The sequence below is a fragment of the Sorex araneus genome, chromosome 5, assembly GCF_027595985.1.
Source record: "Sorex araneus isolate mSorAra2 chromosome 5, mSorAra2.pri, whole genome shotgun sequence".
In the NCBI taxonomy this organism is placed as follows: domain Eukaryota; kingdom Metazoa; phylum Chordata; class Mammalia; order Eulipotyphla; family Soricidae; genus Sorex; species Sorex araneus.
Window position 1 is genome coordinate 73,397,323 of NC_073306.1, and position 27,798 is coordinate 73,425,120.

General features: G+C 39.8%; 1 protein-coding gene across 1 annotated transcript in view; it reads left to right on the forward strand.

Moving 5' to 3' along the window:
• The first annotated feature begins 9,916 nt into the window (after window positions 1–9,916).
• DNAI3 (dynein axonemal intermediate chain 3) overlaps window positions 9,917–27,798 on the forward strand; it is a 60,161-nt gene continuing 42,279 nt past the window's right edge. The window contains exons 1-8 of the mRNA XM_004603632.2: window positions 9,917–10,131; window positions 12,540–12,607; window positions 16,458–16,496; window positions 21,760–21,941; window positions 23,053–23,157; window positions 24,505–24,651; window positions 26,608–26,807; window positions 27,042–27,158. Coding sequence (XP_004603689.2) covers window positions 9,917–10,131; window positions 12,540–12,607; window positions 16,458–16,496; window positions 21,760–21,941; window positions 23,053–23,157; window positions 24,505–24,651; window positions 26,608–26,807; window positions 27,042–27,158 — 1,073 coding nt within the window. The remainder of the gene's footprint in view (window positions 10,132–12,539; window positions 12,608–16,457; window positions 16,497–21,759; window positions 21,942–23,052; window positions 23,158–24,504; window positions 24,652–26,607; window positions 26,808–27,041; window positions 27,159–27,798) is intronic.

A 27,798-nucleotide genomic window follows, 5' to 3' on the forward strand; every position in this document is an offset into this window, starting at 1 on the left:
CGGCCCCCTCCACGCCCCCTCCAGGGAATCGGGGATGCTGGGGGTGACCCCTGAAGGCGCCCGAGACGGTCGCCCTCCGGGCTCCTGCAGCCGCGTCCCGGGGAGCGAGTGATCTGCTCGGGGTACCCTGTGCGGAGCGCGGACTCCGCGTCGCCCGGCCAAGGGCCGCCCACGGGGCGAGGCCTGTCTAGGTGCTGGAGCCGAGGAGACGCTGCGGCGCCCCCTGGGTCCCAGTCTAGCGCGCGGCTCTCGCCCCCCCACCCCCAATCGGCTAGGGTCCGGGGAGACCCAGAGCGGGCCTAGCAAGTTTCCGACAACCGGCGCGAAACCGGCGCGTTGCTCACAGCTCTGGGCGCTGCGACCCCGGAGAATCTTGGAAAAGTCTCAGAAGCCGTGGGACACGGAATATTTCAGATACTTTGCTTGGCAAGACTTTTATCAGGCTCCTCAACCTTCTCCTAGGTTCCCCTGGGCGTTTCCTTGTAGAATCCAGCTTTAGCAAAATTCCTAAATCGGTTTAACCAGAACTCGCCCTTGCTATTCAGTATCTTATCGTCCTCAATAAGCCACAGGGTTCCCCGTTCTCCAACATTCCCTGATCTGTTTTCATTAGGAGGCTTCGGGGAGGAGGGGGGGAGGGTGACGGGGAGGGGTCAACACCTGACTGTGCTCAGGAGTCACTCCTGGTGGAGCTGTGTGGTGCCAGGGATCACACCCTGGGTGCCCTCGTGCATGGCAAGCGTCTTACTCCCTGTACTATCTTTCCAGCTCCACCTTGTTCTGTTTTCATCAAGAATCCTGTTAGATGAGTTTCTGGCAAAGTTCCATTAGCTCTTAGTAATTTCCCTAAAATCCTCCCATTCCCCCGGGCTATAAATTTCCACTTGTCCCTGTCAAGCCTCCTATCTCTCCTCACTGTAAAATCTCATTGCAGTAGTCTCTATAATTATCTCTATGGCGCTGAATTAAGTCTATCTTACCTAACCTTTAACATAGTAAGATGGTGTGACACTTCTTAAATAAAAATCAAGAGTTAATACAAGGGTTTTTTTGGATTTAATAAAATGTTATCCAAAAGATCTAAGCAGTTTGTCTTGTAATAATTTTTGTGTTGTTTGCTCTTGACCTTTCTGGTTAGTAGTTCTTGCAAATTAAACTAACATTTGCAAGTTCGTGTGTGTTTACATACTTTTTTTTTGGTTTATAATTCACATTATGTACATTCCTTATATACAAACATGTATATACATACAATGCAATGTGCTATGGGTTGTAATTTAAAAAAACAAGCAAGCCCCTCAATTGGCACTTTCAACATATTTGTATGTAGTACTATTGATCTTGCTAGGAGATTCAAATATTGCATTAAGTACTGCTTAATCATGTTTGCTATATTTCCCAGTGTTTGAATAGCTGCAGATGGGTAGCAAAGATTGAATGGACTAGTAGAAAACGTGTTGTGACTAATTCTAATATGAGGGCCACACTTTGGGTAACCCTGTATTAAATAGCAATATGTAATCTTGTAGACACTTGACTGTTTTAATATCCCAACTATATCACCAAAGGTCAGAAGCAACATTTATAAATTCACTTTGATATAATTTTAGATTAATTCTGATTCAACATTTCTCAGCATATGCCAAATTTGAGACACCATACAGGCCCTTTTAAAGCAGTACTGGGAAAATTGGAACCAGAGAAATAATAGAGCAACTGGGCACTTGCCTTGTGCAAGAATGACCCAGGGTCAATCCCAGCATCCCATATGGACCCCTAAACACCACCAGGAGTAATTTTGAGTGCAGAGCCAGGAGTAACCCCTGAGCATCACCAGATATGACCCAAAAACTAAATAAATAGATAAATAAAAATAAAGCAGCGCTGGAAAAAACAGATTAAGATTTGCATGCAACTTTGACTAATAATTTGTTATCCTTTTGTATTAATATTCTTGGGTGGTACATCCAATGGTACTAAGGGTAACTATTGACTCAACGATTTAAGGGTACTCCCTGAAGTACTGTGAGGATTATGAAGTACCGAGGGTTAAATCTGATCCTCCTATATATAAGGTATATACTCCTACATATAAAGATAGCCCATTGAATTATCTCTAATAATATTTAGTTGTTATTTAATAATATTAAATTATTAGCACTGTAGCACTGTCATAGCACTGTCATCCCTTCGTTCATTGATTTGTTTGAGTGGGCACCAGTAACGTCTCCATTGTGAGACTTGTTACTGTTTTTGGCATATCAAATATGCGACGGGTAGCTTGCCAGGCTCTGCCGTGTGGGTAGGATACTCACAGGCTCTCCAAGAGGGACCGAGGAATCGAACCCAGGTCAGTCGCATGCAAGGCAAACACCCTACCCGCTATGCTATCGCTCCAGCCCTTATATCAAACTGCAAAAAAATTTAAATTAAAAGCGTTAAAAGCATAAGTTACAAGACAAAATTGCATCTGAAAATAATATATAACTAAAATTTCAATTGTTTTTCAATTTAACATTTGTAAACTAAGTATTAGCTCACTTTAGGTTATAATCAAATGCTATTTCATTGATTTTATTGCTCCTTTTTAATTTTGTCTTAGTGAAGCAAAATAGTTTTTGTTGAAAGAAATTTACTTAGAAATGTGAGAGAAAGAGAAAAATACATGTCTAGAGAGAACATGAGCTTCTCAAAAATAGAAATACACGTTCAAGAGAGAACATGGGCTTCTCTAGAGAGGGAAAGTTTATTTGAATTTTGGTCACTAGGAGTGCTTTCTGTCAACTCCTGTCCCACTTTAGCATGTGACCATGAGAAGAATTAAAGGAAATATTTAAATATATCTAGTGAAAATAAGGAAAAATATTTTTTCTTTAAAATTGTTCCTTGGGAACTAGAGATATAGCACAGAGGGAAAGGAGGTTACTTTGCATATGATCAACTGGATTTTATCCCTGCCACTCCTCCAAACCTTGCCAGGAGTGATTCCTGAGCTCAGAGCCAGGAGTAAACCCTGAATGTCACTGGATGTGGCCATCTGTCACTGTCACTGTCATCCCATTGCTCATCGATTTGTTCTAGTGGGCACCAGTCACATCTCTCATTGTGAGACTTATTGTTACTGTTTTTGGCACTTCCAATACGCCATGGGTAGCTTGCCAGGCTCTCCGAGAGGGGCGGAGGAATCAAACACGGGTAGGCCCTGTGAAAGGCGAAGGCCCTACCACTGTGCTATCTCTCCAGCCCAAAAGAAACATACATAGTATGTATATAGGTATGTACACAAATGTATGTGTATATATACCTTTCCATTCAAAATGATTTATTAAATATTTTTTCATATTAAGCAATCTAGAGGGAATGTATTGAGTTTGTTCAAAATTTAAATATTAAGACTTAATATTTAGTCACATGAAGGATGGGTACATTGTCTTTTAGTGAAACCTTTTAATTGATATGCTCACATAGCAAAAATATCCAACAAAGATTTTATTTCGAATCAAAAGGTATCACTTAGTTGAGTGACAAATCAATTCTCTCCCTGTCCTGGTATGTGAGAAGTTTTCTAGAGAAATTTGATCTGACAGCTTATTTCCAGTTGATTACTGTGAAGCTTCATCTCCTTTGAAGAATGATCCTTCTGGCAGCAAGGCTGTTTCTCTCACCCTTTATCTGGTTTGGCTCTGAAGAAAGGTTTATTGTCCCAGATTTTGCAAACATCAAACCGAGACATAGAACATTGAATAGCTTTCCTAATGCTGCTTATTCTGAAAGTGAAAAGCTTTGACTTCAATATAATTTTCGACCTTTAAGTATTATTGGTATGATTCTACTTTAATAATTAAAAGACTTGGATAGAATAATAATTATATGTAAGAGGCCAGAGAGATAATACAGCAGGTAGGCGGTTTGCCTCACACATCTTACCTGGGTTTGATCCCTGTCATCCCATATGATCCCCTGAGCACCTCTAGGAGTAATTCCTTAATGTAGAGCCAGGAATAACCCCTGAACATTGCCAGATATGCACCTTCTGTTAATTTAAATTAATTAATTAAGTTAAATTGATTAATTAAAATTTAGTTTTAAAAATTAATTTTTTTAATTTTATAAAAATTCCCTTGCCCTTCAACTCAGAGAAGGGATCAGCAAGTATAATGTGGTCGGAGGCCATGCGGGGGAAGGGTGATGCGGGCTGAATGTGGTCTAGAGACTGAACACAGTGGCCACTCAACACCTCTATTGCAAACCACAACACCTAATGAGGGAGAGAGAACAAAAGGGAATGCCCTGCCACAGTGGCAGGGTGGGGTGGGGGGAGACGGGATTGGGGAGGGTAGGAGGGATGTTGGGTGTACCGGTGGTAGAGAATGGGCACTGGTGAAGGGATGGGTTCCCAAACTTTGTATGGGGGAAATATGAGCACAAAAATGTATAAATCTGTAACTGTACCCTCATGGTGATTCACTAATTAAAAATAAATAAATTTTTTTAAAAAATTCCCTTGCCCTTGATGACAGCTGTTGATTTTGTGGGTTGATCACCACCATGCAATGTATCCCCCTACCAATTGTTTCTGGCTCTAGAGTCTCGCCTATACTCATAGTTAAGTCCACTCTGCTACTACTATGACCCAAAGCTACTTGTTTAGCTCCTGCACTGGCTCTGCTGGTGACATCCTTTGTACACAGCCATCAGACCATCGATGCAATCCACCTTTCCTTGTGGAAAGGACCAGCAATTCTCGTGGGGGTGGTGAGGGGACTGTGTCCCCTTTAGTCACCAAGAAATTCAAGTCATTCTTAGCAGAAGTTTCAAAAAGCATTTTGTATTTATGTTGTAGTTATTTTGGTTTCATATAGACCCTTTACTCCTTTTCTAGAATTCTCACAACTGATCCCTCTGTGCCCTCCCTAGTTTTTTGGTTCTTGTGTCACTCCCAGTGGTGTTCAGAGCCTACTTCTGACTCTGTGCTCAGGGATCATTTCTGGCAGGGCTCCATGTCTGCCACTGTATGTGGTGGTGGGAAGGATACCTGGGTCATCAGCAAGCAAGGAAAACTCCCTACCCACTCTACCTCTACTATGTTTCCAGCCCTGATTATGGGTTCCCTTTTCAACAGCTAAAGTTTTTTTTGCTCCCAAGTCACATTTTTCACTCTAGACAGACTATTATATGTTACTTCATTGATAAATTAATTTTATACTTTTAGTCAAACCCACAGCTCATATAGCACTGTAGTCCCGTTGTTCATTGATTTGCTTGAGCGGGCACCATTGTGTGACTTGTTATTGTTTTTGGCATATCGAATATGCCACGGGTAGCTTGCCAGGCTCTGCTGTGTGGGCAGGATACTCTCGGTAACTTGCCGGGCTCTCAGAGAGGGACGGAGGAATCGAACCAGGCTCGGCCGCGTGCAAGGCAAGCGCTCTACCCACTGTGCAATTGCTCCAGCCGCATATATGGCTCATATACAAGGCATGCAATCTGCTGCTGAGCCTTTCCCCAGGCCCCGTTTTTTCATTTCTGACATGGAATGCTCTTCTTGTGTATTTTTCAATTATTCAATCATTCAATCTGTTGCCATACTTTCCTCAAACATTTTGCAACTGTTTCAGAATCCCAGACGTTAAAGTTCAAGTCAGGATACTTCCTTCCCTCTCTTTCTCCTTTCCTCCCAGGCATGCTCAAACAGACAAAAGACATAAAGATTCCTACTCAAGGTCTTCAAATACTGGTATCTGAACTCTTGAAAAAACAAATTCTTGGCGGGTGGATTGATGGGTGGGGGGTAGGGGGAGATAGCTCAAAGGACTAGAGCACATGCTTTTCACATAAGAGGTCTGAGTTCAATCCCCAGCACCACAGGCCCCCAGCACCATTGGAAGCAAACTCCTGAGTCACTCCTGATCACAGTTGGGTATGGTCCCAAAGGAAATAGAAAAAAAAATCTCAGGATTCAAAAAGATAGCTTTGCATACTCTGGGACCAAAGGTAGAACCCCACTATCCAATGTCCCCATCAAATGACCTCCAGGGACAGTCCTGGGTACCCCCAAGCACAGTGGGGTTGCCCTGGTGAACTTTGGCACAACATCCCGAGAAGTACTGCGTTGTCAGACTGAGTCCTGACCTCTGTGACCAGTTGGCCAAGCATTACCCCTGGGCACCCACAGAATTGTTTGGGACCCCCTTGTCCAAAACATGCTTAGTAAAAAGTCACATTTATTTGATTACCCTTCTTCAAATACAATGTAAAATGTATCAGGTTGCCCAGAAATAATCAGAGAACTATTTCTACCTACTATTCTTGACTCATTATATTTTTCACTCAACTGGTAACTTTTTCATTCAAATCTAACTTTTAAACTTTTTCAGGTTTCAGGAAAATTTAATTCTGTTTTGCATGGAGAAAGACTGAAGTGTCAGCTACTGGTGATGGGAATATCTCATTTCTGACCACTCCCATGAAAACACAGATGTTCAGTCAATTATAAATTTATAACAGGAAGAAATTGCTAAATATTTTCCTTTTAGTGTCTTATTTTTTTAACCATGTGACACATGATTCATCCCTCCAAAGGGACATCCCCTTGGGGTATCTCCAAAGAGGACAGAAAAGTCTTGGTATCTTGCTCAAATCACAAGATCATTACTGCTATGTTCTTAAATCCTTCCTGCAAAGAGTTATGATATTTTTGTAAGAAAAGAAAATTCTTTGGGAGAATATAAAGAAGTCTTTTAGAGAGCTTCCTCTAGATTTGATTTCAAGAATAGTTAAAATCATGTGATTCAACATGTATTTAACTACATATTTAAACAGATACTGGATTAACCAATGGAATTAATAAAGTAATAAGATACCAGCCTTTCTCTAAAGTTCAGTGGGGGAGAGACATTGCTATAAGCAGGTCCTTGGAACAAAATGTATTTACTACTGTGTAAAACAGAGGGGAAAAAAGGTTAATTCTGCTGGGTGTGTGAAGGTTTTACAGAGAAGGTGATATTTGAGTTGGATCTTGAAAAACACATGACTTTACTGAATAAAAGTTGAAAGTGTGTCAGTGGGATTAAAAGATGCTTCTTATATAGGGTCATAGTATCCTGGAAAGGACTTCAAGGGTTCGCATAGGATAGGGAGATAGCTCAGTAGTAAAGTGCCTGTGTGTATGCATGATATCTGGGTTCAATGCCCTCATTGCAAAAAGAAAAAAAGAAGTAAATTTAAAAAAAAAGAAAATTAAGACAACAGTTCTGCATAACCTGAGCTATAACCTGAGTTTCTGTTTTTTAGTTAAATATTTTTTAGTTTATGTCAAATTATTTAAAGTGATTCAAGAACTTTTTTCAGTGTTAAGATACTGACACATTTAGACACTTCTTTTTTAGTGGAAAGAGATACACTGTAGAGCAGAATGCAAAATCTCCAGGAGCTCTTTATATAAAACAAATATCTTAGCTGCAGGTCTGTTTCAAGCTAGACCACTTCATACCATTATATTATTACAAACTCCAGTCCCCACTCTTTAGCTTCTAGAGGTGTCAGTTGAGAAGCGCTACACTAAAATTAGCTGGTAAGAGATATAGGAAATGAGGTTAGAAAAAAAATTCATGCTCTAGAACAGATGACTGGTTGAAGAAACTTCAGTACATCTATACAATGGAATACTATGCAGCTGTTAGAAAAAATGAGGTCATGAACTTTGCATATAAGTGGATCAACATGGAAAGTATCATGTTAAGTGAAATGAGTCAGAAAGAGAGAGACAGACATAGAAAGATTGCACTCATATGTGGAATATAAAATAACAGAGTAGGAGACTAACACCCAAGAATAGTAGAAATAAGTACCAGGAGGTTGACTCCATGACTTGCAAGCTTGCCTCACATTCTGGGGAGAGGGCAACTCAGATAGAGAAGGGAACACCAAGTAAAATGTAGTTTGAGGCCACGCGGGGGAAGGGTGATGCGGGCTGAATGTAGACTAGAGACTGAACACAATGGCCATTTAACACCTTTATTGCAAACCACAACACCTAATAAGGGAGAGAGAACAAAAGGGAATACCCTGCCACAGTGGCAGGGTGGGGTGGGGGGAGATGGTTTTGGTGGGAGTGGGAGGGATGCTGGGTTTATTTGTGGTGGAGAATGGGCACTGGTGAAGGGATGGGTTCTCAAACTTTGTATGAGGGAAATATGAGCACGAAAATGTATAAATCTGTAACTGTACCTTCACTGTGACTCACTAATAAATAAATTTTTTAAAAAAGAAAAAAATTCATTATCTTCCAGCTATTTTTCAGGAATCTTCCAGAATCCTGTTTATGTGGAGTTTAATGTCAGATTGAGCCTACTCATGCAGTTTTGCTAGGACTAACCCTGTGAGAACACTATGCAACCTGATAATTATGAGACAGAATAGAGACAGAGACAGAATAGCTAAGAGATGGATAATTTGAAAGATATATAGAAAAAAATAATAACTGAACTTAATGATAATGTTGAATTTGGACATGAGAGGTGGAGTCAGACTCTCAGATTTCAAGCTTGGCAAAAGGGTGGATAGTGATATTCTTACCCAAGGTGAAAAACAAAGAAGGAAAAAAAAATTTAAAGGCTATCTGAAAGATTGACTTTTTTTAGGGGGGTGATCCATAACCTGCGGTGCCCAGGGGACCATGTGGTACTCAGACTTAGCCCAGCGTGGTCACATTGAAGGCAAGCACCTTAATCCCCGTACTGTATCTCTGCTCCCTAGCTGACTTGACTCTGCTAAATTGTGATGCCTCTGGTGTAGTAATTAATTCACTCATTGAACATTACTCTAGACATAAATTCAGAAGTGTCCATTAGGTAATGTCAAACCAAATTTAAGAAATGTGTAAGGCAGGAAGAACAAAATGAAGTCATGACAAATCTAGAGGGATCATTGAAGCAAAACGGGATAGATCAGATGTCAGAGAAAAAATGCTGAACAGTGAGAAAAGACTCAGGACTAAGCCTAGGAGAAAGCAAATCTGTGTCAGGGAGGGTAGAAATCTGAGAAAAGGTTGTCACGGTGGTAAATCTGCCTGGTTTTTTTTTTAAGATTTATTAAAATTTATTTGTATTTTACTAACATAAATTCATCAGAAAATTGAAAGAACCTACAAAATCTTTCAAGTCAAGTCTTATTTTATTTCAGATAAGTAAGTCTCAGATGTGATATAATTTATAAATCTTAATTAGATATTTTAATTTACGTTTGGGTGTAAAAAGTTTAGACCAATGACAGCAGTTGATTACATTACTTTATTAAATTCTATTACCTTACAAATTAGGCAATTATGATTCTTTTTTAAGTGAGAGGGAAATTGTTTAGAGAGATGAACTTCAGAGTGTGAATCGCATGTGTCCCACCGTAACAGGTAAAATTAGCCTTGGAGTTACTCTGGGGTTCGATCTTCTTCCCCTGAGACTTTACTCCGACTTGATCCTAAACCTTAATATGAAAATTATTTTGGCAAAAGGGTAAAGTCACACTTAATAGTCCAGGACACCCAGGACACCCAATTGGAACGACTTTCTCTTCCAGGGACCGGGGTCTGGAGCTGGTTGCAGAGCACCGGGCTGACCAGGGCCACTGAGCTAAGGGATTTAAGCCGGGAATCTAGAGAGCATCTTTCACTCGCAGCAGCTGGAGATCACGATCTAGAAGGATTTTCCACTCGGCACGGTTGAACTTAGCGCGGTGCACTCAAAGAGTCTGTCTGAACTGTCCTCAGGCCGGACCTTGGTCTAGAAAAAATTTAAATTGCACAACTTGTTCCTAGTTAGTAGAAAACGAAGGAACGAAGGACTTCGCCTGGGTTCCAGTTATGTGACGTCAGTATCCTATCACCCAATCACCACATTTTTATAACTTCGACCACGAGGACATGGATACTATTGGTGAAGGTGATTGTCAATCTCGCAGCGGCGTTGCCTCTCTTAGCAACAAGTGCGTCTTAGCAACAGCCTGCAGGGATCTGCGGTTTGAACTCTCCAGACTTGTATTTTTCCAAGGAGGTTCAAACTTTTTACAGCCCCCGAAGGAGTTTTTCTCAAGGGTACGTCAAAGAAGCTTTTCCCCTCTTCAGTTGAACAGTATCAGGTAAGGGAATCTCTGAATGGGAAAGAAGACGTGGAAAACAATTGGAACTGTATTTTTCTCTTTAGCGGGCGTTTGGAATACTCGCAGTGAAAAACTACAAAAGAGTGCACAACTTTCCCTGTTTTCAAAGTCTTCCTGCCTAGTCAGGAAGACAAAAATAGCAACGAGAGCAGTTAATGACACTATTAACTTAGAGAGCAGATCCTCGTTTTGTTCACAGGTTTTATATCTCCGTTGCCTGTCATACTTCTGTATGATCAGAGATCAAAAAATAATGCATGAAGGATCTTTTTATTTGCTGTGCTATAAAGAAACATAGATTGTGTTATTATTTTTAAACTATTTTGATAATTTTAAATATAATTCATCTCCCCTGTGGTTTTTAAAGACGTTTTAGCTGCATCATGTCAATTATAAGTTGTGTTACTTCCCTATCATCTTTAGTAGTTGCATTCTTGAGTACTAGAAGCAACATTTGTCATGGACAATTGTTGAAAGCTAAGTTTGGAAGCAAATCATGGGCTTTTGATAGTGATGGTCCAGGTTTTGGGCAGTTACATGGAGGATTTGCCAAGACTCATTCCTTTTTAACACTTTCTAATGCCTTTTGCTATAAATATTAAAGGCGGAATATGTTTCTGTTGGTGCATAGATAGATACAAAATTAATTTATAAACATAAGTGGTTTTAACAAAAATTTCTTTATGGAATTTTTAGATTAAGAATTGGCTTTCCTTTGTAACTTTCCACATGGTGAATCAATAAAAGAATTTAAAAAAAAGAATTGGCGTTCACAAATTCTGTTTAGAAATTCATAAAACTAATTGTAACAAAAGACACACCAGGATAAGAATAATCTTTTTTTAAAATAAGTTATATCTTCTGTTGCTATTTTGTTTTTGGTTTGGGGCCACACTTGCTTGTGCTCAGAGGTTAATTTTGGCTATGGGGTTAATCCTGGTCTGTGCTCACGGATCACTTCTGGCAGAGCTCAGGGACTATTTGTGATGCTGAGGATGGAAGCAGGGATAGCCATATGCAAGGCATGTGCAAGATAGAGCCAACCAACCTACCAAGGGGCTATTCCTGGCTCTTTGCTCAGAAGTGGCCCCTGATGGTTCTCAGAGATTATATGCAGTTCTGGAATCTAACTGGGGATTGATCACATACAAGGTAAGAACCTTAACCACTGTGATATCTCTTAAGAGCCTTAACCCCCATTCTATCTCTTGGGTTCCTCTTCTTTTACTAGAAATAGCTATTACTATTAATAACTCTTAATACTATTAATAAAAAATTAATTTGTGAAGTCCCTTTTGTACTTTTACACTTCAGTCCATAAACTAAAACCAAGCAAACTTCTAAACTAAAGAACTCTGAGGTAATAAATGCATCTTGTTATGAGTTTATAGAGATTTATTAATAGCAATTAAAAACTAATACAACATGATTATAGGTTATTACACAGTCCATTAGGCAAAACTCTTTGCCTCAAACTGGAAATCATAAACTACGAATTGTCAGAAGGAAGAAGCAAAGCAGAAGTACAGTAAGTAGGACATTTTCCTTGAACATGATTGACAACAGTTCAATCCCCGGGACCATATATGATCCCCTGAGCCCCACCAGGAGTATCCTGAGTATAAAGCTAGGAGTAACCCCTGAGAATTGCCAGCTATGTGCCCCAAACAAAATATATATTTGTATATATGTATGTATGTACATACATGATGTATATATGTGTATACATTTATGTGTGCACATATATATAGAGAGAGAGCCTATTCACTTTTCTCACACATGTCTCTAGTCTAAGCTGCCATAATTTATTAATACTATGTTCATAATAAAGTTAAATATTTAATGTTTCATGTGTGATGATGGGGACATATCCAGGGATGCTCAAGGGTTATTCCTGGTTCTTTGCTAATGAGTGGGCCCTGATGGTTCTCAGGAATTACATGCAGTTCCGGGGATCTAACTGGGAGGTTGGTCATATCCAAGGTAAGAATCTTAACCCCTGTGCTATCCCTTCCTTCCCTATTAAATGCTTATTAATTGGATTCACTGAGTTAGTCCTTCCTTACTGAAAATCAGATCTTGAAAAGTAACCTAGATCAAGACCAACCCCTTCATTCAAATTGAAGTCCACAGATTTATACACAACCTACCATTTTATAGCTTAATATATAACTGTCCTCAACTATCAACTCCCTTCCCTGTAAGAGGAGCATACATTCTCACTCATGTCCACACAGGCAAGTGTTCCTATGCAGTTATCAGGATTAGATGTGTGGTTTGCTTGGGCAGTGGAAGAAGAAGTACACAAATTCCAGGAAAATTAAGGAAGTATTACACAGTTCTGCTATCTCTTTCACTTTTTCTCCTGCCTGAAATTTATTGAGCAGGACCTCTTCCTTTAGCCCAAGTCCTGGAATAACACCAGAAGCAACGATTCACCCACTGTCACCTACAGGTGAGAGATCATTTCCCCCTTGACCTCTGGGTTCTTAGAGTTGGTTGGGAAATGTAATTAACACCATACATATTAGTCGGAGAAAATAGAATTTAATTACACATATGTAGAGAATTCACTTGGAAATGGATTCTAATGTTGGGAGGCAAAATAAGTGTTTATATCCCGAGCCAAGGAATATAAAGGAACCTGGGTTTCAAGGGATGAAAAGGGAGACCTTATATGATGTAGACCAGATGTTTATAATAAGATGTTTGCCCTGCCATATTGATAGATTTCTTCAATAGAAAAGATATTTCTAGTAAAAAAACAAACAAACCTAATTCTAGGTAATGTCCCAAATTCACTGGGCAATACACTATATTGATTCTTCTATGGAGCTAAAGTGGTAGTAAAAGTTTATCAAAAGCCTGCCGGGCCTTGAATGATCTCAGTATGAAATAATTCACATGTCAAAGTAATACATCTTGAGAAAACCTGCTCTGAACTTTTTCAGGAGGTCTTCCCAATCACTATACGGAACAGAAGAAATGAATGTTTTTGTTTTATGTTACTGTGATTGGGGACTATTCATTACTGCAGAAAAACTAATATAGATTCCATTATCTAAATCTAGGAGATGACTAACTTCATCTCCTAGATTTCTCCTTACAAATTCTACAGTCAAAGTGACCTTGCTGTTTTCTTAGATGTGTTAATCATATTCCATAGCCCCAGAACTTTTACACTTACTGTTCCCTCTGGTTGAAAGTCTCTCTTCTCACTCTACATTTCTTCCTTTCTCTTACTTATGTCTTTGCTCAGTGCCACATTAGTGGGAAATCATCCTTGTCACTTGAAAAAAATAAACACCAAAATCTAAGGGGGAAAATTTACATATAAAAAGTCATACGTGCACTTTAGCCAAGACAGTAATCAAGGAGGCATAAATTAAAACTTGTGATACTTTAACTCAGGCTATGAAATAATATTAGACTTGTGTTGGTTTATTAAAATGGTACAAACCAGTCTGAGATGACTGATTTGATGATGGTGATTTGACTTTTATCTATTATATATTCACAAATACCTTAGGCACTATGTTTTATCATTACCCTCATTAACAAATGAATAAAGATTTACAAGGTCATTAATTTCCTCAGGATCATTTGGTAAAAAGGTATAGCTGGTTTTTTTTGGTTTTGTTTTCAATTTTTTTTTCTCTTTGGGTCACACCCGACAATGCACAGGGGTTACTCCTGGCTTTGCACTCAGGAATTACTCCTGGCGGTGCTCAGGGGACCATATGGGATGCTGGGATTTGAACCCGGGTTGGCCGCATGCAAGGCAAATGCCCTACCCGCTATGCTATTGCTCCAGCCCCGGTATAGCCTGTTTTTTTTTAATTTATTTTTTTTAATCTTTTATTGAATCACCATGTGGAAAGTTACAAAGCTTTCCGGTTTAAGTCTCAGTTATATAATGCTCAAACACCATCCCTTCACCAGTGCACATATTCCACCACCAAGAATCACAGTATACCTCCCCCTTCCCCCCACCTCCCCAGCCCCCCACCCTGCATGTGTAACTGGTAAATTTCACTTTACTTTGATTACATTCAATATTTCAACAAAAAATTCACTATTATCGATTTGGAGTTTCTCCCCCCTAAAGTCGATCTGCTGAAAAGAAAGCATTTGGTAATTTGTTTTCCATTGCTGAGAATGAAGAGATATGAGGTCAGGAGGCCGCACTAGCAGCAGCACAGTTTTGGATTTCTGTATTTTAGTATTTTAGTAACTAAGTCCAGAGAAATATTTGCCAGAAATCGCAACATTGTAAGCTTGTACCTCTCAGCTACTTTATATTTCACATATGAGTGCGATCTTTCTGTATCTGTCTCTCTCTTTCTGACTCATTTCACTCAGCATGATACTTTCCATGTTGATCCACTTATACGCAAATTTCATGACTTCATGTTTTCTGACAGCTACATAGTATTCCATTGTGTAGATATACCAGAGTTTCTTTTTCTTTTCTTTTCTTTTATTTTTTTAAGAAATATTTTATTGAACCACCGTGAAAAAAAGAAAAAAAAATACAAAGCTTTCAGGTTTAAGTCACAGTCAAATACTGATTAATCCACCATCCCTTCACCAGTGCACCCGTTCCACCACCAAGAACCCCAATACACCCACCTCCTCCCCACCCCCCATGTAAGTAGCTAATGATATTCCCATTATTCTCTATATATATTGAGTACATTCCATATTTCCATACAGAACTCACTATTATTGATTGGAAATTTTCCCCAACAATCAGGCCTGCTGAATAGGCATCATCTAATAATTTCTCTTCATTGCTGAGAGTGAAGATTTTGAGTTTTGGGTTTCTAATATTTTAGCTCAGTTCACAGTCAAAATGGATGGCTGCAAGCATCCGCTCTGGTGCCAAAATGGGTTAGGAGACCTCAGGATCACAGTCAATAGGCGCGGAGGGTCTGTTTCTCGTGCCGCGGCTCCCGGTTCATCTCTGGGCGGAAACTATACCAGAGTTTCTTTAGCCAATCATCTGTTTTCGGGCACTCTGTTTTTTTCCATATTGTGAATATAGCCTGTTTTTAAGCCCAACTGATTAGACTTCTGAAATCATGCTCCTAACCTTGCAGCCTTTTCCTTCACAGCCAATAAACTCGGATGTCTTGTCCTCTAAAAAAAAAAAAAATGGAAAATAGTACTGAGATGATAAGACTTTGATATATTTGGCAGCGAACTTGGTCAGTTTATATCCTGTCAAGACTGAAGAGCAATTTCTTTTAAAAAAATGTTTAGAGGTATTTTCTGACAATTCAGATGAGAACCTATTGGTTACATATACAGGCATAGAGTTGTGGGGGGCAGGGAGTCCGACAGGGTCCTCTGTTGTGCTTAGTGTTGACAGGTCAATTGTACACCAACCAGAATTCACTAATGATAGTCCTTCTGTCTGCAGATTAAATTAGAACCATGGCTCCTAAAGCTCAAAAGCCCAAGCTTGCAACAAAAAAAAAGGCCAAATCAGGCAAAACTAAAAGACCATTATCTGGTAGGTTTTTACATGAAATAAATTTGTTTGTTTTGTTGGTTGGGGGCCACACTTGAAGATGCTCAGGGGTTACACCTGGCTCTGCACTCAGGAATTACTCCTGGTGGTGCTCAGGGGACCATATAGGATGCTGGGGATCAATCCTGGGTTGGCGGCATGCAAGGGAAGCACTGTACTGTCTCTCCAGACCTTGAAATGAATTTTTATAGAGCTAGAGTTTGTGCAATATCAGCAGTCCAGATGATCATGATTTATGTTTCTTGTGTGTATTTTTTACAGACAGAAATTCAAGATAAGGATATTCACTTTTTTAAAAAAAATTTCATTGCGATAATAACTAACTGACATAGCAAGATAACTGAGAAAGTCATCACTGTCATCTCGTTGCTCATTGATTTGTTCTAGCGGGCACCAGTAACGTCTCTCATTGAGAGACTTATTGTTACTGTTTTTGGCATATCCAATATGCACGGGTAGCTTGCCAGGCTCTGCCGCTCGGGCTCGATACTCTCGGTAGCTGGCCGGGCTCTCCAAGAGGGGCAGAGGAATCGAACTTGGGTCGGCCGCGTGGAAGGCGAACGCCCAACAGTTGTGCTATCGCTCCAGCCCAACTGAGAAAGTATATTGCATAAAAGATAATTAGTTTCTTCAGTTTTATTATTCTAGAATGGCTTGACTTCATATATTTACATTTGTGTTTTATACTTAAAGTTTTATTGAAAGTTATTAAGAAAATAACTTACATGATTCAAAAATATAAATTTGACATAACTTTATTCTATCCTAGTTAGAGAAGATGAAGAACCTGAAAATCTGGCAGTTGCAGGTGAGTGAAAAGAAAATTCAGAATTTATGTCCCCATATTAAAATACTTTATGCAGTGAGCAACTGGGAAAACAATGCATTGTAATGATTGATCAAAATGTATCTAGGTTAAAATTACACTATATAATTTAGAGTATGAAATTAAAAATTCAAAAAAAGAATTTTTTAAAAAATTTAGAAGTTTATCCTTGCTGCCAGGAAGAAAGCCCAAGTACTAGGGCATATGCCCAGGAACTGTTATTAACTTTTCTAAGAATAGTATCCTTCAAATTCTAATTCACTGGTAACATTTGTTTGCACTTCATGTCTAAGTAGAACTTAGACAACCAAAACTATTTTTGTTAGCACTTTTAAATGAAAAATAATCTTCTACCAACAGGACTTTCTTGCTGTGTTGAAACTTTCCTTTTAGAGTTAAGTTAGAGCATTTGTTTCATGCTTAGAAATAGAAAAGCTGGGCAGGAAGGAGATCTAAAAGCTGAGTAAGGTTTTGTAAAGATTTTGGGCTTTTGATCACATAGGATGGGTGCTATTGATGGTAATTAGAGAATAGTTGTATACCAGAGTTGGCTTATGTTTTGGATTTTGTGGGAGTTTTGTTTGTTTTGTTTAAAGGGGTGGACACACCTTGATGTGCTCAGGGCTTATTCCTAGCTCAGTGCTCAGGGATCACTCCTGGCAGGCTTGGGGGACCATATGAGGACATTGAACCTGAGTTACTGTGTGCAAGGCAAGCATCCTACCGTTTGTACACTCCTCCAGCACTAAGAATTGACTATGTTTTAGAGTAGGGCTTCTTACACTTGTTCCACACTTTCTCTCTCTCTTTCTTTCTTTCTTTCTTTCTTTCTTTCTTTCTTTCTTTCTTTCTTTCTTTCTTTCTTTCTTTCTTTCTTTCTTTCTTTCTTTCTTTCTTTCTTTCTTTCTTCCTTCCTTCCTTCCTTCCTTCCTTCCTTCCTTTCTCTCTCTTTCTTTCTTTCTTTCTTTCTTTCTTTCTTTCTTTCTTTCTTTCTTTCTTTCTTTCTTTCTTTCTTTCTTTCTTTCTTTCTTTCTTTCTTTCTTTCTTTCTTTCTTTCTTTCTTTCTTTCTTTCTTTCTTTCTTTCTTTCTCCTCTCTTATTGAAAGAGAGAATTGAATTGAATCACTGTGAGACACAGTTACAAAGCTTTCATGTTTGAGTTTCAGTCATACAATGATAAAATACCTATCCCTCCACCAGTGCATATTTTCCACCACAAATGACCAATGTCTCCAGTATCCCCCCAACCCCACCCTCCCCCTGCCTCTATGGCAGACAATTTCCTCCATACTCTCTCTCTACTTTGGGGCATATGCTTTTCAATACAGATACTGAGAGCTACGTTTGGTTCTTTATCTACTTTTAGAACACATCTCCCATCCCAAACGATCCCTCCAACCATTTTTTTTCACTTTTTGGGTCACACCCGGAGATGCACAGGGGTCACTCCTGGCTCTGCACTCAGGAATAACCCCTGGTGGTGCTCAGGGGAGCATACGGGATGCTGGGAATCGAACCCGGGTCGGCCACGTGCAAGGCAAATGCCTTAACCTCTGTGCTATCACTCCAGCGCCTCCAACCATCATTGACTTAGGAATCCCTTCTCAACTCTAGCTGATTCTCCCCCAGCTTATGAGACAGGCTACCAACCATGGAACAATATTCTTGGCCCTTGTTTCTACTGTCCTTGGGTGTCAGTCTCATATTATGTTATTCTATTTTCCACAAATGGGTGCAGTTATTCTATGTCTGTCCCTCTCTTTCTGACTAATTTCACTTAGCATGATACTCTCCATGAGCATCCACTTATAAGCAAATTTCATGACCTCGTCTTACCTAACAGCTGCATAGTATTCCATTGTGTAGATGTATCAAAATTTCTTTAACCAGTCATCTGTTGTCAGGCACTAAGGATGTTTCCAGCTTCTGGCTACTGTGTTGTTCCACACTTTCACCTGTCCTTCTTAAATTTGATCCTGAGCAAATAAGTTAGGCATATAAACCAAACATTTACTGATAATAAATTTAAAAAGTATGTTTTAAACAATTCTGTGTTTCAAGTTTAATTTGGCAAAAATTAAAACTCCTAAGGCCAACTCCCGCCTGCCAACCTTGAACACTTTGCATAAACTTAGTGGGTCTTGGGGTCCTTAGTTAAAAACTGGAGACAATAATAGTAATGATCTCAGGGTGTTGTTGTGAAGAGTAAGTGAAAATCCACCTAAGATACTTGTGTGCAGTGCAGTAAGTTGAGTCCATCATTCCACCATTGGCAGTCACTGTCACTGACAGGTGTTCCTCACAATCCCTGCTAGTGGCTCCCCAGAACCCTCCTCAATGACTCACGACAGGCACTCCTGGCCTCTAAGTTTCAGGATGCTCCAGCATCATTCTTATCCACTCTGCTGCAGGAACACTTGAGCCTACAGCCCTTCTCAAGGCCAGTCAACTACCTCATTGTTGTTTTCAGGGTGTTGATAACAGAAATTCTTCTGCTGAGTTTAACCTGAGGTGCTGTGGGTTCACAGGAAGTGTCAAACCTTGCTCAGTTTAAGTTGGTTGTTTTTCAGAGCAGGTATGACTAGACTGTAGGAATCTTCTAAAAGGTCTTTTGCTTGCAGTTTTTCCTGGTTTCCAGTCCTAACTAGAAATGGTCCACTAGTTTTACTAACTTCTTTCTAGAAAGAGGAATCTTAGCACTGCACTGTTGCACTGTTGTCCTGTTGTTCATCGATTTGCTCAAGTGGGCACCAGTAATGTCTCCATTGTGAGACTTGTTGTTACTGTTTTTGGTACACCAAATATGCCACGAGCAGCTTGCCAGGCTCTGCTGTGCGGGTGGGATACTCTCGGTAGCTTGCCAGGCTCTCCTAGAGGGATGGAGGAATCGAACCTGGGTAGGCCTTGTGCAAGGCAAACACCCTATACTATATTTTAGTTACCTTGAAATCAAATGATTGTGGAAGGATCATTTTATAAAACATATCCAGCCTGAAGGGACTTTGTGGGAGCAGGTTATAGAGAACACAATTATTATCACTTTTTAATTTCTTAAATGATAGAAATTTCCAGGCCTTTCTGCTGTCATAAATTAGGAAAACAGTCCTTCCTCTGGCACATTGAACTATGGGAGTCTCATAGCACCATCTAGTGGTTTTCAAAGGCGAAAAATGAATAACTGTGCCGTGGAACTATGCAAATAACAGTGCACACAGGATCCTCATCTTGCATTTTGGAAGGATTCTTTTTATGTGAATCAAGTCAACAGTTGTCCGTTGAGCATCGCACATGTGCTAGGTTTTAGGATTAGGATTTTTCAGAAGATGCAATATATGTATTTTTGTCTCCCATTCAGGAAAATTCACATCTATTCTGCATGTTTGTTTATGATAGCCACTGATTGCAATTAGAAATATTTCCCCACATATAATGACTGTCACACACATAATCAACAACCTCTCACAAACTGTCCTAATAATTGTACCAGAAGGCCAGTTGGGATAAATATTTCTATTAAATGAATCCGTTCAGAATCCCAGCTTGACAACACACACAGTCCTGCCCTTACTGATGGCTCCTTGGCGCAGGGGACAGGAGGATGGCAGACACGCAGGTGTGCAGGGAGTGGAGAAAAAGAGGGGGCTTATAGGACTCAGGGAGCCTGGAGAGCGGAGCGTGGGCCGCTGGTACCAGGCAGAACTGAAACTGGAGTGATGGAGCCTGAGTGTGAAAAGAAAGATAAGAAAATGAGAAGAGGGCTTGGAAAAAGAATGACAGGAACCAGAAATTGTCTCCCCGCTGCCCCAGGGCTTGACGCTGCCAAGGATTGGTATGACTGGGGAGAAAGGGACAGGAGGAAAAAGAACCTTGCCTCACTTTCCTTGCAAAGCCATACTAGGACAAAGGACCCAGAACAAGGAAAAGAGATCCCCCTAATTCACTGTCTCTCTACTCTCAATGGCTGAAAATGGTTTGATGGAGAGAGTCTCAAGAACTTTGAGCTGTGGGAACCAAGTATATCAAAAACAAACACCACTATTTTAAAATGTGACTTAAACTGTAATCATTAAACTTTTTTTAAAAAAAGGGATGGATGGAGAGCTAGGTGACAGATTGACTACAAAGAAAAAGAGCCTGATGGAGAAGCGGTATCCTATCAATAGGCTAGAGAAAAAGAATAGAGAAGTAGGCAACGTAGAAGGGAAGGTAGTTAGTGAAGTCTTGGAAAGAAATGAGGAGGAAATGTAATGTTTCCCACAGTATGACTAAGTGATGATATAATTGCATTAATTTAAAATATTATAAAACTTATATAGTAGCAGTGCACCTGTGTAAGCATCAAAGGCAAGACTGAAATGTCTTCTAAGATAGCCCTTACTGAGGGTGTGCTCACGGTCCTGGAGCCAGCCCCCCAGACTTCCCAGGCATTACTGGGTTTTGCCCAAGTAGTTCCTGCACTTCTGTCAGCAGCACCACACTGTGAGGCTCAAGCAGCTCAGGCCAGAATAGCCCACCCTAAGCAGTCCTGGGGAAGCCCCTATACTGTACAGTATATGTTACATATTTACATATAATGAATATCACAAACACTGAGTGATTCGGAGGAAACAGAGAAAAGTCCTAAGAGAAAGCCTTTTTCTTGAGATGCAGCATTATGAGTGATCATTATTTTCTTGCATTTAATCTTTCTGATTTTTCTTTTTCTCTCTTCCTCTTTATTTCATTCTCTTTATTTATCATTCTTTTTCTTTCTTTTTTCTGTCTTTATTTTCTCTTTTTTTCTTTCTTCTTTCTTTCCTTATTTTCTTCTTTCTTTCTCTTTCTCTCTCCCTCTTTCTTTCTTTCTCTCTCTTTTTCTCTCTCTCTTTCTTTCTTTCCTTCTTTCTTTCTTTCTTTCTTTCTTTCTTTCTTTCTTTCTTTCTTTCTTTCTTTCTTTCTTTCTTTCTTTCTTTCTTTCTTTCTTTCTTTCTTTCTTTCTTTCTTTCTTTCTTGCTTGCTTGCTTGCTTTCTTGCTTTCTTTCTTGCTTTCTTTCTTTCTTCTCATGCATGCAAGGCATGCACCCTACCGCTGAACCACAACCCCACCTTCAAACATTTACCAAAAATGGAGATACTTGATTTCAAAATAAGAACAGTTATTTTTATAAGTCTTTTAAAGGTATTACCAAGGCAATATTAAGGCAAACATTTCATGTTTCTTATTGTTGATAATTTAAGTGTCCAAATTTTACCCTGTCTTTCACAGATCACCCACATATTTATCCTCTAGTGTTAACTACCAAGACTCAAGAGATATTCGGCCTTCGAGTAGAGGAAGATGTCACAGATGAAAAACCTTATAAACTTATCAAAAAAGAAGCCATTTTTTCAGACTTCATAAACAGAGCTGCAGTATCTGATTTCTATCCATTAAAAAAAGTCATTCAGGTCAATACAGCATTGCTCTCTATAGTTCATTCCTACCTCTAGAGTTTTCTCACATATAATTAACAAATGTATTCAAATCTAGCATTCTGTCTAGGGAAATAACTCAATAGTTTACAGTGCATGCTTTACAAGCTAGAGGCTCAAATTTAATATGTGGTGTCACATGCTACTTTGAGCACTACTGAAAGCAATACCCAAGACTGAGGCAGGAATAACCCTTGAGCACTGCTAGGAGTACCCCCATCAAGCAAACAAATCTAGCATTCTTCATTACTTTTTGTAACTGTGAGTTTCATCATACCTCCTCTGGAATCTGCTTGGTGATTCTCTATGAGAACAAATTATCAGTGACTAATTTTACACCTAGAAACTCTGGCCAGTTTTATCTAGACTAGGAATCTACTTTTGTGTCATTACCCGCCACCCCCCCCCCATTCCTTTTCTTTTTGGGCCACACTCAACAGTGCTCAGGGATTACTCCTGGATCACTCTTGGGGGTTTGGGGGACCACATGGGGTACCAGGGATGGAACCCGGATTAGTCATGTATAAACTAAGTACCCTGCCTGCTGTTCTATCCTTCTGGCCCTTTTGTGTTCTTAGTCCTGCTTTAAAACATTTGATTAATAACTTTGGTCCTGATTTGGTTCCAAACATATTACAGAGCACATGACTGAATATTAAAAATGTTTTTCTCTGTTTTTCCTGTTAGAAATAATGAACTAATTTCCTATATACATTGTGTTTATGAGTTTTTAATTTTTTTTTTTTTTTTTTGCTTTTTGGGTCACACCTGGCGATGCACAGGGGTTACTCCTGGCTCTGCACTCAGGAATCACCCCTGGCGGTGCTCAGGGGACCATATGGGATGCTGGGATTCGAACTCGGATCGGCCGCGTGCAAGGCAAACACCCTACCCGCTGTGCTATCGCTCCAGCCCCGAGTTTTTAATTTTTTAAATAATAAAATATTTTTTATTTTGAAAGTATTACTGACAGATTATTACTTTGCTAATCATTTAAGATTGATTGACTAGTGGGATATCCATTTGGTATGTGTGTCTGAATGAATTAACCATAGAACATTGATTTTCTTTGGTTATATTTCTGTAGGAATATCCTGGAGATGAGATTCTTGTTGTTTATGACAAAGAATTTAAATATGGACTAAACTTTTATCTTATTGGAACAGAAGAAGGCAAGGAACTCTATTTAAATGTAAGCATGCCCTAAGCCCTTGCAGCTTGCTGATTGTCAGAAGGAAATGATACCTCTGAGAGAGAAGTATGTACATACATGCAGTTATTTTTGCTCAGTCATATTTTCGAGGGACCTCTATCGTGTTTTGGCACCTAAAATAGGTCATCAGTAAGTGGAGAATGAACCAAGTACTGCAGAGTAGAACACACGCTACATATTTGTCCTTTGTTCACCCTATAAAAGGAGAAAGCAAATTTGGGCAACCATTCTTGGCCATATTCCTGGTCTCCTCCCATCACTGTGATGTTAGGCTGGTTTCTGAACCTCTCGTCCTCAGGACACTTGCACCAATAGAGCCCATTTCCAGGGGACTGTTGAGAAGATTAAACCAATTAATACTGGTGGAGACTTTCTCATGCATTTAAATTATTTCACACTGTAACACTGTAGCACTGTCGTCCCATTGTTCATAGATTTACTGGAGCAGGCACCAGTGAGACTTGCTGTTACTGTTTTTGGCATATTGAATATGCCAAAAATATATGTGGCTTGCCAGGCTCTGCCGTGCGGATGGGATACTCTTGGTAGCTTGCCAGGCTCAATGAGAGGGGCGGAGGAATTGAACCTGGGTCAGCCGCATGCAAGGCAAATGCCCTACCTGCTGTGCTATCGCTCCGGCCCGCCAAAGAATTAAATAAACTAATTAAATAAAAGAAAACTAGCTTCATTTCATCAAAATTTAACACATCTTATTAATAAATCTATGCAATAAATACTTTTCTCTTCTCGTTAACTTTTTATTTTTGACTTTTACTCTTTCATTTTCTTTCTATCTCCTTGATAGATTTCTTTTTTCTTCAATGACCTTTCTTTTTTGCGTGGCTTCTTTCTCATAATTAAAAAAATACACCAAGGAAGAAGAAAAAATAAGAAAGTTAATCAATATAAAATTAACTTTTATTTGGTCCAGAGCAATAGTATAAAACATAAGGCTCTTGCATGCATGCACCCAATGTGGGTTGATCTCCAGCACCCCAGATGGTCCTCCGAGCCTGGCTGGAGTAATATCTAAATGTAGAGCCACGATGCCTGAGCATCACTCAGCATGGGTGTAACTAAAAAACAAAAGAACACAAAAAGTAATGTTTATTGCAAAATATGCATAAGTAGCTATAACCTACGTTTGTGTGTATATATATACATATATATATATCACTGTCACTGTCATTGTCATCCTGTTGTTCATCAATTTGCTCGAACATAACAGTAACATTTCTATTGTGAGACTTGTTTATAATGTTTTGGCATATAGACTACACCATGGGTAGCTATACATATATATTAATGCTGTTTATTTTACTTTAGTCCCTGGTGGCACTAGAAGAACAGAATGAAACTAAAAAATTTCCTGATGAAGCATTTATTTATTATCCGCCTGTCTCTAAACCGTGGGTTTCACTGGGCAGTGAAAAAGAAATTGAGGCAGAATCAGTTAAGGAATCTACAAAACAGGTTAGATGTAATTTCTTATATGTAATTTCTATTCATTCTCTTCCTCTCACTGTACATTACTTAGTCCTGAGAGATCCACAGGGTCGGCTGTTTTCTTTTTTTTTTTTCCTGTTAAATATTGTGGTTTACAAGTTTGTTCATAATACAATTAATACAGGCATTCAATGTTCCAACACCAATTCCACCATCAGAGTGACCCTCCCTCCACCATTGTCCCCATTTTACCCAACTACCCCCAAACCTGACCCCTTAGCACGCACACAATTTATTTTATATTGCTTGTTATAACTAAATGGCTAATGGAATTGTCAAAAATTATCAAAAATACCTCAGTCAAAGAAAATTTGTGAAAATTGTTATAGTTTACCACTAAACTGTAGTCCTTGTCTGAGGGTTTACCAAGTTGTTTCTTGCTACTTGAGCTTTCTGCATTAACATTTTTGTTTACTGAACTTATTGGCTTCTATGCTACTTTCCTGTCTAATTTGGTGTGCTCCTAATGGGATGTCAGTATTGTGGAAATTGGAGGTTTTTCTTTTACAGAATAATGTTTGCTATTTTAAGTGGATAGTACTGGTTGAATTATAACTCCCCCCTTTTTTTAAGGAAAAAAAGGGGGTATGTTAAGGCCTAACCCCAGAGTATTGCAGAATGTGACCCTATATAGGAAGTAGGGTCATTGCAGATAGAATCAGACAAAATGAGGCCATATGACCTGAGGGAGAATGGGACCCCTAATCTGATATGATGAAGATCCTAAAAAAAAAACAACCATTCTCAGAGACAGCGAGAATATCATGGGAAGGAGGAGGCAGAGAGCAGAGTGCTGTAGCTAAGTGCTGAAGGACGCAAAGGATCACATAGAGACAGGAACTCAGCCTTCCAAGACCCTGGTCTCACGCTTCTAGAATCCACAACAGTGACACAGTACATCCCTGTTGCTTTATTTACGTTTAGTTTTTGCTATGTGGTAGTGGAGATGCTCCTCAGGGACCCCAAGGTCACTCCTATTGACGTTTGGTCCAGCCAGAGATGTTTGGCCTGACGGCTTGTGCTCAGCCCGGCATGTTTTGTGGTCACCATAGCTTTACTTTCGTGGGGCCAGACCCAGGTGATGCCCGGCAAGAACTTGGAGCCTCGCTTCTGCAGGGCGTGTGCTTCCGTCCTTTGAACTACTTCCCCAGGCCAGTTTCTGCTTTTTTCAGCACCCCCCCCCCAGTCCTCAAAGTTTAATCACAGCAGCCCTAGGAAACAACACAGTGGTGGCCCCAATGCAGGCCCCAAAGGAGGATTTGTGACCAAATCATTGATTATGAAAGTGTCCCATAAGGCGATAGGAAAAGTAGCAGAACAGGGACACACATAGGGTCCCACAAGAGTACAACCTCAGGCAAGTGCCAGAGAGAAGGAGCTTCATCCTAAACGCTCAGGACAAAGTTTCCCAAAGCGATGCCGTGAGGCTGAGGAGGTGGTAGTAGTCTCAGGTGCATATTCTGTTTGCCTGATTACGAAGGTGGATTTCCAGAAGCGTTCTAAGTGATTTTTTTTTCATTTTTCTGCAAAGGGGACAATTGGGCAAAGGTGTCTGGGAACATCTACAGAATTCTGGAGTTTAAATCACACCTCAGAGTGATTTCAAATGAGCTTAGGAAATTAGATTCTGTGTGTCTCCCACTGGCCCCGTGGGTAAAATAGGAGTGGTCAGACACGTTCTGGTCTTTGTTCCATGGGGCAGAGTGGTTCTGGGAGTGCTGCCTTAGACTAAAAGCATCTTGCATGTAAGCACAGGATACGGTGGCTCTGGGAACAGAACACACACAGCACTAGAGGCTCAGTGGCCAGTATGCTAACAGCTGCGGGGCTGTGGGCAGAGCACTGCCACTTTCCTCCACACATCCACTTTGTTTCATCCGGTGGTGTAATCATATGAACCCTTATTGCTAACCTGTGTTACAGATTGCGTACATGATTTCTCGAAAACGTTATGATTTTGGTGCACCAGTTCAATTCAAAGACCATAATGCTTCCAGTGTAAAGGATGGCTACATCGAATGTACATCCTACCCAGATAAAAATTTTACCGTCAAGGTATTTGAGAAAGATCTTGGCATGCAAGTAGTTCCTAAAATCAGGGACACAAGTACTCAGACAAAATGGTAAGTCAGCTTGAGCAAGGATCATGATGATTTTGAGGAATTTTTATAAGAAGTAGAGACGGGTTGACAAAGATAACATTGACTTCCACAGAGTAATTCAATTTAGGAATATTTAGAGCACTCAACAATGACATTTAGAATAGCACTGTAGCACCGTCACACAACCATTTGGCCTGTGACAGCTTATATATGTCTTTGATCTAATTCCTCGACTTTCTTCAAATGTATTATTAGGACATATCCACAAAATGCCACTACCCAATATCATGCAAGAGAATTTTCAGAAGAAGAAAAAGAAGAACTCGGAAAATCAAAGCATTTGGCTGATTTCCTTGGCAATGTGGTCACAAGGTAAAAATTAGGCTAAAAAAATTATATTGTGGGCTTTAACTCAGACACCCATTTTGCTGGCCTCCAGGTCCTCCTTCTCAAAAACTATTTGGTAGAGTATAGGAAAATCAAGAAAGAAAGAAAAAAAAAAACAGAGAAAAGTCCTCATTTCATTTCTCTCTGGTGAATCCTCTGCCATGTCTGGCAGAGAGGGTAGCCTCGAGTACTGAACTCTCTTGGAAATTCATTTTCCATTCAGACAGAAACGGAAAGAATTTTGAAAATAATTCTAAACTTGAAACTAACTTTAATCCTCAAAGCATACCCTATTCTGTATAAGTAGTGTATAGACTACAAAAATGCTATATTAATTAATTCAAGCTACCATATGCATGGGCTGGAGTGATAGCACAGCGGTAAGGCGTTCACCTTTCACGAAGCCGACCCGTGTTGGATTCCTCCGCCCCTCTCGGAGAGCCCAGCAAGCTACCGATATTATCAAGCCCACACGGCAGAGCCTGGCAAGCTACCCGTGGCGTATACGATATGCCTAAAATAGTAACAGTAAGTCTCACAATGATAGATGTTACTGGTGCCTGCTCGAACAAATTGATGAGCAACGGGATGACAGTGACAGTGATGCTTAGAAAGCCATACGGTG